Here is a 12,726-nt window from a genome sequence, read left to right on the forward strand (position 1 = left end):
AAACCGCGTAAGCAAATTGAAATAAGGACATCCGGGGCAAGAGCTACGACACGTCAGCATTGTGATACCCCAGATAGTGCTGTCTTCAAAGAGTCCGGGAATAGATTCACTTCCAAAGAAAAAGTTCACTCTTGAAAAGTAGCACATTATATGCATCAGCAATATCTGACAGGAAATCCTATAGGGATGTAATGACGACGACTACTTTATAGCACTTTATGGGAGCTCATATTTGCCGAATTAATAAAAGATTGCCAATATTTGTTTCAGTTTATATAACATTTTATCAGGCAGCAAAAAATATATTTATTTTATACGTTTTAAAGAATTTGATGACTGAATGCATTATGCTTATGTCCACTAGGTGGCGATCACGAGTTTAAGTCAATGCATAAATGTAAAGAATAGGATGACAGAAGAAGAGATTTTTTGCGCCATACCTGTGAGGAACCTGCGTGAGCAGACTCATGAAAAAACATACTTTAATAAAAGTGTCTCAGCAGTACAAGACGACTGGTTATTATCGAACACAAATATAACAGAGTGATTTAGTAAGAATGATGATGGCCACATATTATTAAGTCCATTTCGATGTATTTATTCCACTTCACAACAAATGTCATGATATTTTACAAGAGAAATACGTCCATCATAGAAACATGTAATCGAGTCAGTACAATTACATAGACAGATTTAAACTTACTTAGGATGCAAATCAGTTTATTATATACCAATTGTTTAGTGAAGCACAGGTACTGACTTTGTAACAAGCCCAACCCAGAAAGCATATGGTGACAGAGGACAGGAACTTCCAGCAGAACCCAGCTCACTGTGGAGAAGCCACCTGCTTCATCTGGCCGCAGGATTTAAAAGGACAAGGCCTAAACAAAATCAGTAAATAATTAGTTTAGACTGGATGGCAGACAGGTGTTCTCAGACACCATTATCTCCAGTCAGGACAAAGGATGAATAAGGCAATGGTTGATGGCAGCAGCAGCTTCATTACTAGTTTTCTCTAGGATTAAAAACAGCTAAACACATATGTATTGGTATTGTTTATGGAATGGGTTTGGGATGGGGTTAGGATAAACCCTAACCCCATGTGTTCATATGGCTTGTCATAATATCAATAATGTTATAAGGTTCACAATTTTTCAGTGAAATTTGCTCTGTGTATTTCTTTTCTAAATGTGCAATAATCTAGAGTAATTGCAGGCCACACGGCTGACTAAAGGTGATGTTATTATGCTTGTTATGCAGTTGCTTATTAGAAAAAGACATGCAAAAGTTCACTTAAGAATAAAACATGCTAAATAAACCTAAATTAGAACTGATTACTCTTAAATTGCATTTCCACCCCTCCTACCATATGTCTTCGACCTTGCAGTCAAAAGGTTATAATTGATTTAATTGCGAAAGAAAAATCATTTACCGAAAGCAACAGACTTGGTTACACAACTTTTAATTTCAAGAGTACACCTAAACAGATTTAATGGTTTGATTCTGGCATGGAAGTATTTCTTTGTTCAGGTCGGACTAAACAGTAAAACCAGGCACCACCCTTGAGATTCCACTAAATCTTCCTCAGTGCAAAAATATGGAATTCTCACACCTTAACCTTAACTATGCTATCACTCCCTGACAATTGTGACATTTTAAAGTAAACTACTTTTGTAAAATAAGCCATTTCTTCAACTGTTGAGCTGCTTTGTAATCCAATAGTTTGATCTCCAGATAGATTGGCAGCTTCCTGTAGAAGGTAGAGAGGCTAATCATTAAGAGCATTAAGCATCTACAACACAAAGAGACTGAGTGATTTCTTAAATCTTGGTAAAAGTGTGCATGGTGCACGTTTCTCTTCATTTTTGCATTTGAATCATCAACGGTAGTGTTACAAACATTATCAGATACATTTCTGAGGAGAAACCTACCACAATACCACAAGAGAGACAAAATTGCTGGGGGTTTTTGTCTTCTTGATAATTTTTGGTGGTGTTGTACGAGTCTGTTTAAAAAATTGCATCATCATAAAAAATAAAAAAAAAGTTGGTTTTGATGTTTTCAAAAGGACTGACTGTAATGCACTAACTGCACCTAGACTGAGTAATATCATGCCCACTGTGTAAATATACACTGTTTTAAGATCCACTGATGGCATTTGGCTCTGTTTTCTGAGGGTAGTATCTCGTATGGCACATAAACAAGAAAAGTTAAGATTCATGCAGAAACAAGAAGTGGAGGTTTAGGAATGTGACCTGATCCTACATTATGCACAACATGAGGGCAGCAATACCCTATGCAGCAGAAAATTCACTGGGATTGCAAAGCAACCAGTCTATTGCACAGAATAGAAAAGGCTGTTTACGTTCATGCCACTGCATCTCAATCGGATTCAAGTTCACTTTTTAATTCTAAAACCTTTATTTCTTTAAATTAAAATTGATTAGGTCGCTTACAGGTGGACTCACTGGTGTCCTTCACATCATTTCCCTTATGCATGTATCTAGAAGCCCCACATCACAACATGACCACCACTATGTTTGACAGCCGGTTTGATGTTTTTTTTTCTTTCTGAAACGCTTTGTTAGTTTTAACGCCAGATGTAATGGGAAGTAAACCTTTTAAAAAAAGAAATTCACGTTAGTCACGAAAAAAAACCTTGGGGACAAGAGACAACAACGGAATTTCTGCATCTCGTTTTGTTAAACATTATTATTATTATTATTATTATTATTATTATTATTATTATTAATATTTGATTCAGGATTTTCGCTCAAATTTATGTGTAACAAACTAATGGAAAACCATATTTAAAATAGTTCAATGTTTTTGTTGCCTCCGTTTTGGAACTCGTTTTGAGTCATTACACAGATATTAATCAATTCCGAGAACTGAATGATAATCAGATTTACCGTTTTAAAATATCGATTTTTCTATCGTGCAAGAAAATAACTCGCAGGGATGTAGCGCTGCTATTAAGATTTGGTTGAACTTGTGAACTTGAATGCAACAGACACAGCCACCTCGACCCAGCGTCATTTATTTACTTATTTTTCTCTTTTGAAGATTACAAGGTTCAAATGGGGAAACGTACTTGACTTTTTTTTAATTATAGCCCGCTCCAATTAATTATTTTTAGGATGCAACTTAACGAACGCATTTAGAGCACGACAAAGTCAACTCATCATCCATCCATCCATTTTCTGAACACCCTTGTCCCTCAGTGGGGTCGGGAGGGGTGCTGGTGCCTATCTCCAGCTGACGTTCCGGGCGAGAGGCGGGGTACATCCTGGACAGGTCGCCAGTCTGTCGCAGAGTCAACTCATCAAAAATGTAAAAATGTGTTACCAATCTAAAAAGGAAAAAAAAAAATCCTTTGGAAATGTAGGTATGCTACCTGCTGAACGTTGCAAACGGAGACACACGATGCATAAAATGTCTTATTAGCACCGATTCTACACTATTCTACCTGGAGAACAAGGGGACGCGTTTGCCACATATAGTTTGAACTTTTGAAGTGTTCATATATACCATGAAAATAAACTGATTGGGGTGTCATGAAATAGCAATTATGTACTCTTGGTGATTTTGGAAAGGTGATGGTACATCTGTGCATTTATTAGTGGTGAACGTTTTTAAAAGTCAGCTAAAATTACGAAACGTATACAACAGCAGGGACTGGAACAAAAAAAGGAAACACCAGAATTCTTAGGAATGACTTGGGTTCATAAAACACGGAGAAGGAAACAAAGCCGGCGCGCAGCTCCGTTGCGCACGCAGCCTCTCTGTGCGCTCTGGAGAGATTTTGGTGATCTTTTTACGCGGCTGGAATTTTCACCCTTGCAAACGCTTTAGAACCAAGTTGAGCCCCAACACGCTCACGTGTGCATGTTTAATACACGATGCAAACATCTGAAACATTTGTTTGAAGCGCAAAAGATGGCTGTGCCACTAAAGGCAATAAAACTCCCGCCCGGTGCTGCTGAGGGGAGACAGCAATTTACGCACAATAAAACTGTGTCGGTGCTTTGATAATCGGTTATAAGTAGCATTTTTAGACCTGCATTATTTGGCACGTGGCATGCCTGCAGCAAGGCAGTAACCTGTAAAGTAACAAACACATCCGATCTCCTATAATAAACAAAAAACGGTCCCCTTTTTCTTCCTTTGTCCTGGTTGGCATGGAGATGATGGTGTCCAAGAACGCCTGTCCTGCATCCGGTCTTCCTTGACTGTACACACACTGTTGAAGGCCTTTCACTCATGGTTAATGTATAATGTGGGCCATATGGCTTTGTAAAATCGGAGTCTTTATGTCGATGCCACTTCGGTGTGTGTGGACCCAACTAATGATATTCAATTAGTCATTAAACAGGCCCAAAGACGAGCTTTGCGTGGGGTTTTCACATGAGCTAATATTTGCTTGTCAAATATTTCCCCTCGAAAGCGTTTACAACGCATTTTTATCTGCTGTCTGCCCAAGGAACATCTGTGAGGATGTTAGCCTCCCACTTCTGGATAAGCGAGGTCCCCCCAATTGGTCCTCTCGTTGCGCCTGTATGTGCGCGAGGTCTATTTGTTCACGTTTTGAAGGAAAATGTAATAAAACGAGACAACCTGATGGATTTATGATTTATCAAAAGCACCTTACCATATGGCAGTCATCATTGGAGCAGATTTCCAAATGTTTGCTTTATGAGAGGAGGCCAGAGATCCTTTTAATCCGAGGCACTTCAGCTGCGAACGAGGATGCTCGTGTCACGTGACTGGAAGCCCAGAAACACACTGGAGCTCGATTCATTCGGTTCCTGGAAAGCAGGGATCAATATCTTGCCAAATATGAAGCTGGAACAAACATGAGAGTTTGAAAGCTCAAACTGAGCGCGCCTCAATCTCTCTAATTAAGACTACCAGCCACTGCGCAAAAAGGAGCTGATGGGAACACGGGAGGGAAGGCAGAATGCAATTAGGGAATATCAGAAAAATTTGCTGCACTGTCATGAAGTAGATTTTTATTAGTTTTTATCCCATCCCTTAAATATGAGTGCTAAGATATTACAAGTACCATAGAATGATCAACTTCAATTAATATTAATGGGATTTTAGGTGACAAACCAAGAAAGTAGTGCAAGGAGAAGGGTGCATGGATTTTTTTTTTTTTTTAGAAATGTTTGACTAAAAACTTGAGAGTGTGGTACATCATTATTCAGTCCATTTATTTAAGCAACCCTTAATCAAATCCATTGCAACTTATTTCCTTGAGACTGAGGAAATAAGCTTACATTGTAAATAGAGTCCAATTGTATTTTAAAAAAAACTGTTTTAAGGTCTCAGAATTTGTTAGACACAGAACAAAAAGCTTCATGAATAACATGGCTCAAACAGGACGGTTTGTTTAAATCATGAAACTAAATTTCATGAAGCACTGTTAAATTAATCACGATAATGGAAAGCGTATGCAGACAAGCTGTGACAATCCAAATAAAACTGCAAAATCACAGCAGATAGGATGATTTATAATCACGTTATTGTAATATAAAAATATAAAATGAAATAAAATGCACGGTCTTCAGATAACTTTCATTTAATTTGAACATTGAACATACAACCACAAGCTGAAATTTACTCCAATTGGGTATACTACAACCCAACACAAAGGAGTGCGCATTTTTTGAAGTAGATGGACAGCAACAAAAGATTTCAAATATGTTTTTCTTTAATAGAAAAAGGGAAAGTTGTGTGCATTTCTATTCAGGCCTCTTGTTCTGATACCCTTTAATAAAATCTAATGCAACCACTTACCATCAGAAATTAGTAAGCGAACAAATGGCCACACAAGACACCCTGCAGTTTAAACCCAGTTTTACCCTCATGCGCCCTCCCAGCTTTATTGACGTTGCAGGAAGTACGCAGGGCACCACGTTATATTCAGCTCTTGTAGGCTTATAAATCTCCGCCGAGGGCTTTGACTCCGCACACTGTCAATCTTAAGAGGCGTTTAGAGTTTAAGGCTTCGAGCTTCATTCTGAATTCGGTCCTGCACAGAAAAGTTAGGAGCCTGGAACCAAGCGAGGATGTGCGGAACAAGCATTAGTTTGCAAAGCCAAGGTTAGTTTTGCACTTCTTTTTTTTTTTTTTTCAAACTTTGGCACGTTTTAAGCGGAGTTATAAAATTGAAGGTGTGTTATGACAAGGTGGTGGAAGTGTCAACCAGTTAGGAGGAACCTTTCTCAACGGCAGACCTCTGCCAGAGTCCAAGAGAATGAAGATGATTGAGCTGGCCTCGGAGGGAGTCCGCCCAAGTGAAATCTCCAGAATTCTCCGGGTGCGCACAATCCAAACAGCTCAGATAGAATACGTTAAAAGAAGGGGGGCAAGCGTAATTACAACGGGAACCGGATTGATCAAATGAAGTCGATCTGTAATGGATTGCGCCTAACTCAGTGCGTCTTTGCAGGTATCCAACGGGTGCGTCAGCAAGATACTGTGCCGCTACAGGCGCACAGGGCTGGTGAAGCCCAAATCCATAGGAGGCAGCCGCCCTCGGCTTCTCACCCCCGCCGTCATCTCCACCATCATCCAGTGCAAGAGGGAAACGCCAACTATTTTTGCTTGGGAAATACGAAAACGACTTGCAAGAATTTGTAAAGCCGCAAAAACTCCTAGTGTAAGTGGAATAAAGGACGCTTTTGAATGTGCTCTTTTATCTGCGGTTGATAAAGCTTTTTTTTGCGCGCCGTTTCCCGCAAGGTGTCATCCATAAATAGGATTTTGCGAAAAATCCACCTGGATTATGGAATAATGTGCATGGAGGTCAACGCTCCCATCAGAGCTGAGCAGGGTACGTTATCAAAAGATTTTACTTGAACAATGTTGTTCACCAATTACTAAGAGTTTCACACTGATCTTTAGTTTTTAAATATACCAAGTCATGTTGTAGAAAATCCTTGCAGTTAACGGATTAAATATCATGTGAATTGGCTTATTTGGAATGTCACAATCCACACATCTTCCATAATGTGCATTTAAAGAGGGTTTCCCTCAGAGGTCCGTTGTTGGACCTCTAGTTTTTCCTCTGTAAATACTCCCTCTGCATGGGTTTAGTTTTAAAGTACAGCATCTCATTTCATTTATTTATTTACACAATAAATAAAAAAAAAACTGGTGAAATGTGACTCTAGGAAGTCTTAAAATGCTTTTAGAGTATTTTGAAGGTTTTATGATGTGAAGGGCTCTAAGCTAAACTTAAATGAAAGCAAAACAGAAGACTTATGTTTGGAAGCTTCAAGATTTTTGCTTGTTTGAAGGATTTGTGGTATGTACACTTTTTTTTTAAGTGACCTCACACCACCTCAGTGAAATCAAGAGCTGGGCTTTGACTGTAGTCCAGGGCTTTACTTTTTTTTCCTTTACCAGTTCTTAATGGATTCACTGACATATTTCAAGGTCCAGTTACTTTGTACACATTTTCATTTTCTTTTTCTTCCCACAAGTAACCTCTGATAAAAGGTTAGAATTCATATTTGATTCAAGGGACACATTTAAAAGGAGTCTGGTCCTTGAGTACATCAGTTTGGTCGAGGACTCGCTCGCTAATGTTTTCAGAGCGAAGGTTTACATTATGTACACTTTTTGGAAAAAGCCACGTTCAAACTAAGGGTGTAATTTTAGTAGCCAATACATAATTTCAAAAATTCTTTTTAGGGCGTATGTAAATGAATCAAACCGAAGTGCTGACTAATGCACTTTTTGCAGGTCGTTACTCTGTGGTCGAACAAGTAAACAAGCAAGTGATGAACTCTAATGACCAGAGACCTGAAGGTACCCGGCACAAGAACCGCACCTCTTTCACCCCGGAGCAGAGCAGAGCACTCGAGCAAGGTAATCATCCAGTTCATCATCCTGTGACACGCCGGCGTGTTTACGCTCAGGAAAAATACACGTTCATCTCTCCCGAACCAGAATTTTCCCAGAGCCAGTACTCCGATTTGTATACAAGAGAGAAACTGTCAGCTGAAATTAAACTTCCCGAGGACACCATTAAGGTACACTTTTAATCACCGTAGTAGTGTGTATACACAAACACATTCATCATGACACGTGATGGCTCATTTCCTTCTTGTAGGTATGGTTTTCAAACAGACGAGCTAAATGGAGGAGGGAAACCAAACACAAAAGTAGAACAAAAAGTAAGGATGTTGGGGCAAAAATACAACACAACTGTGTATTTGGAAGAAACTGCAAGGCAGGGTGTAGTTTGCAAATAATTGTGCAAGTGTCACATAAATAGCTACAAGAAAAAACAAAACAAAAAGAAAATGCATTCATAATTTTTTAGAAAACAAATCTCTCCCCTACAGCTTCAGACCTGCAGCAGCAAAGAGACTGCCTTCTTTTAAATCAAGCCCTCACACACAGCTTTACGTCGCAGGTAGGTTGTGGTTTGCTTTGCAGATCAAGCTCTTACAGCTCATTTAGTCTTTGCTGTAGAACTTAAACTTCAGTTCTGTCGTTTTAATCTCTGCTTCAATCGGTGGTGAGGGCAAACCAATTTACATAAAGTTTCTCTTGCTTGAAACACATTCAAATGTCAGATTTGATGACTGATAAGTCATGTCAAAGCCTTTTTCCCCCACACTGTGATATATATCCCAATATTTGAAATACAAATACACTGGTTTGGCTTAAAGTAGGGATTTTTTTTTTTTAGGAGAAATTTCTATATGTTTTGAGCGTGTCAAACTGACGGCCCTGCAGGTAATTCTAGCCAACCATAAGTTTTGATGAGGCCCTCTAGACTCTAGGGACACATAAATAGAAACTTCAAGCAAACAGTTGTGTCCTTATATTTTACTTTATCAATCAAATCAGAGCAGTTCTAATCTGTGTTCTGCCCAATGTGAAAAGATGTTCAATATTATTTAATTTTTAGAAGTTTATCAAATGCAGAAACAGCTATTAATATCAATATTTTAAACGGCTTAATGCGTTTCATCAATGCATTCTGACATAATTGGCCCATTGAGAACATTCCTGATCTTCATATGGCCCAAAAATTAATACTATGCAATATTATTGCAATAGATGAGTTGAACTACTGCATAAATGCTTAGACTTCATTGTATAAAGGTATCAGTCAGGAGAAGGGTACATGGGCAGGATTTTCATCGGAATATATGTGGAAAGGATTTGGAAGTGATTAATCACTGTCCCACTTTTTACATCCAGTATGCCTTAATTTTAACTTGGGGAGATGTACACGTTTTTAAAAGCGGTCATTGTTGATTGTAGGAAACGGACGCATTAAGAATGAACTGTCGAAACACCGCTTTCCTACCCACAGTCCCCAGGAAGCTACCCAGTGGCTTCTTCTCTCAAACAGCAGCTGGTAAGATGTTTTATCAGAGCTCAGTTTCAATCTGCTAAACAACCTAACCACTTTTATGCTCAAATTATTAGAACACAAAGTTTCACTAATTCTATTTATGGGTGGAATAGTGAAGACTGCAATGAATAAGTAGTACTGCAATGATCACCAAAAGCATAATTTAGTGCTCAATTTGGACAAATTTCCTGTAATACTGGGTTTCAACTACTTTGTCTCCACTTCTGCAATCCGTTTATTGCAAACACCTGAACAGTTTTACAAATTTTCCAATAAAACTAATTTGCAGGAAGCGTCGACTCGTTGGAGGTACAACTTTGATTTCTCTGCCAGCCACACATATTTTTGCTTGCCAAAGTTTATTTTATGACTTTATTACATTTGTTTCTGTTGTGTACTTCACGATATTGCCACCCTTAAATAACTGAACATTGATAATATATTTGGAGAGAGAAGGAGAAACGGTTATTAATGGCGTAGGTAGAGACTATTGTATCTAGGCTCTAAATGCAGATGTTCAGATGCGTACGAAAGTCACTTAAATACCTTTAATCTTCACTTTGGTCAATTTCCTGGTGAAGTTGCTTGATCCCTCCTAGTTTGTTATGCTTAGAAAGTTTGGCGTACAGGTGCACAGGTGTATTAACGTGTGTTCTCCCTCAGCTCCTCAGCAGCTGTGTGACACGTTGCCACAGGCCGTCAACGGGACTCCACGGCATTGCAACAGAGATGCAGTCACGTTCCCACTGACTCAAGACAACATGTACCCAAAGAACACTTTCCAGCTGGCCTCTGAGGACACCATAACCCACTTCCATGTCTGCCAGCAGTGGAACAAGCAGAGCACACCGTTTGTGTGGCGCCAGTTTCAAACAAATGGGAACTTCCTGTCTAACCAGGATGCGGATCGACCGGGCGGCATGGTGTAAAAGTGAGAATGGATTTCTACCTGTGTGTGTAGAGTTAAAAATTTAATTCTACTAGATTTGAGTAAATTACCTTCTAGACTGCAGAGGATTCCTGGCCAGTAGATGGAGACAAAAGACTGGGATTGCAACAAGTCCTTCACGCTTCACTTCTGTAAAATGGATACTGTAAAACGATCAATTCAGTACTGCAGAAAAGATTTGTTTCATTGATACAAGGAAATTGATTCAGTAAAATATCATATTGAAAGGATCCGTCACACTGAGTATTTGAGAAGATAAAAATAATGCAATAATTTCCCTCGTAAAACAAAGAAAGAAGTCAATCCAGGATGTACTAAATAAAGTTGGAAAGTTGAACTGTTTTCTTTCTTTCTCTGGAATGTTTTACTGATGTAAGAACAAGTTCTTAAATACTGGGCTCGAAGCTCTGATGTAACCAATAAACGCAGGCCTCGCTTCACAGGGAGTAGTTTTTTAGAGGGTACATCAAGTGCTAACAGAGAAAATTAAAAGATAAATTAGAAAATGTTGCATGACCTCAATCCGAAGCGCTTTCATGTTTCTTGTCAGCGATTTGTTTGGCCTGGTGACTTGTCAACATAAATCAGAGCTCCACGGATCATTTGCAATCACCATAAAGTGATATGGCTGCTATCGCTTTAACAGCCTGTCGGCTTTGCTGTTTTGCAAAAGTGCAGAAGGAGGTGAAGGCAGCCTTCCAAGATTTTCTAGGGAAAGCCAGTGGGAGAAACTTTAAAAGAGAAGCTTCAAAAACTCTGAACATGACCTGATATCTGCAAGGCTTCGCATCAGTTTTTATTACTGTAACAGGGCAAAAGCATCGAGTTACTTGAAGTCCCTTTACAACAGCAAAGAGACACTACTCTGAGATTCCTGATAATTAGCCATGAGTGGAAGGCCCGGGATCAGAACGCAAACAGCTTGGTCAGCAGTGTGGAAATGGCCTACTGACAAATGACCCTCATTGGAATAACACCATGAAGGTGGAGAAGTAAATGATATCTCCACATGACGGCGTCTTAAGCAGTGATTTGTACAATTGCTTCTGTGCTGATGCGTTTCGTACAATGAGCTTCATTTTCATACGGTCAGAGGTGATGAGCAACCACAATGCAAACCTAACACCGACACACACATCATTTTCAATGCGACTTTGAGTAAAATCAAAACCAGAGACTTACGGCTTGAATTCCATACAGTCCAATTTAAACCAAATCAAGTAAAAAAAAAAAACCAAAAGCAATGGAGCATTAGTCCTTCCAATGGCAAAGAAAAACAAACTGCAGAGACAAAGAAAGTAACACTTGCATCTAAAACTGGATACCAGATAGAGAGGCAAGTGCTGAGCCCTGAGTATCTTATATAGAAAGACAAAGAGAAGACAATTATTTGCAGCAAAAACTCTGTCAATGGGTATGTTGAGGGAAAACACAGTACTCAAGACATAAGGACTAAGCCAGGAGTGCTTTTCCTTGAACTGTGCAAGGAGTATGCACTTTTGATTTCCAGAGGCAACAAAATCCAAGAGTAGAGGTTCTTAATGGCAGCAATAAATCAGTTAATGTCTATCCATGAAAAGGTAAGGCGGAAGCTTCGAGTCAGGAAAGGGTTCCTCGAGTCTCCAGGAGCCGCGATCGTGCAACTTTCACACGCATTCTTCTTCAGCACAGCTAACTAAAACAGCTTACCAAACCAGTTATTCAGCTCTGGAGAGGCCTGGTAAGGACACATTCATTTTCATCAGGTGTGTTGGAGAAAGGATGTATCTAAAAGACGCAGGACAGTAGCTCTCACGCACCACTGGTTTATGGTAAAACAAAAACACACACAATTATTGACCAGAATCTGTAAGACAGACAGGTAATGAACCAATTCTGAGTCAGGATTCCTTCTCCTGTTTGGTCTTTTTACTTGCTTTGGTAGACTTTACGCACTGAAAGTGTGTGCATTTTTTTTAAAAACTTTTTTGTTAGTTACCAAAAAAAACAAAATGTAGAGGAAAAACAAATGCAACAATGGATAAATAAACAACTTCAAAAATAAATTCACATTCAGAAATGTATAGGGGGAAAAAAACAATATACATTACCAACAACATCCCTGTGGTTATCGAACACTGAACAGATACACTGAATGAAGCAAAAAACGAAACAGGTGTATGGCCAAAGCTAATCAAATTCTTTTTCTGCCAGTAGACAAGGTAACCACACTCGTTGCTCCTGGCACTACACTGCCCTCTTGTGGGACAATGGGGCAATACAACCATGTTAAAGTACACTATTTTAGCTGTTCATTAGCAGTACACCCATTACTCGCAAACAAAAAGAGACACTCGTAAACACAAAGCACTGACCTAGTAGTACTTTTTTTTAAAAATCAGCTCTTATAATG

At 39.1% G+C, this 12,726-nt stretch overlaps 1 protein-coding gene and 1 long non-coding RNA gene across 5 annotated transcripts; one reads left to right on the forward strand and one right to left on the reverse strand.

The window, feature by feature from the left end:
- Nucleotides 1-760: 760 nt before the first annotated feature.
- On the reverse strand, nt 761-12,600 carry LOC107837580 (uncharacterized). 3 transcript variants are annotated; one of them, XR_001663611.1, is made up of 5 exons: nt 12,425-12,600; nt 12,024-12,135; nt 10,385-10,463; nt 4,652-4,808; nt 761-881 (listed from the first exon to the last, which is right to left on the reverse strand). It is a non-coding gene; the product is annotated as an uncharacterized LOC107837580 (long non-coding RNA). The 3 variants fall into 3 exon arrangements; XR_001663609.1 differs by lacking the exon at nt 12,024-12,135 and having other exon boundaries at nt 10,385-10,477; nt 12,425-12,594; XR_001663610.1 differs by lacking the exon at nt 12,024-12,135 and having other exon boundaries at nt 12,425-12,593.
- On the forward strand, nt 5,353-10,378 carry pax4 (paired box 4). Of its 2 annotated transcripts, XM_007564012.2 has the most exons (10): nt 5,353-6,108; nt 6,195-6,325; nt 6,458-6,667; nt 6,751-6,841; nt 7,756-7,881; nt 7,963-8,045; nt 8,126-8,189; nt 8,361-8,431; nt 9,292-9,388; nt 10,049-10,378. In XM_007564012.2, exons 1-10 carry the CDS (start codon nt 6,075-6,077, stop codon nt 10,312-10,314), a joined length of 1,173 nt encoding a protein of 390 aa, XP_007564074.1. In that variant the 5' UTR covers nt 5,353-6,074; the 3' UTR covers nt 10,315-10,378. The 2 variants fall into 2 exon arrangements, with proteins under 2 accessions (XP_007564074.1, XP_007564073.1); XM_007564011.2 differs by having other exon boundaries at nt 7,756-8,045.
- Nucleotides 12,601-12,726: the final 126 nt, after the last annotated feature.

This window comes from Poecilia formosa, unplaced genomic scaffold, assembly GCF_000485575.1.
Source record: "Poecilia formosa unplaced genomic scaffold, Poecilia_formosa-5.1.2 Scaffold154, whole genome shotgun sequence".
NCBI lineage: Eukaryota > Metazoa > Chordata > Actinopteri > Cyprinodontiformes > Poeciliidae > Poecilia > Poecilia formosa.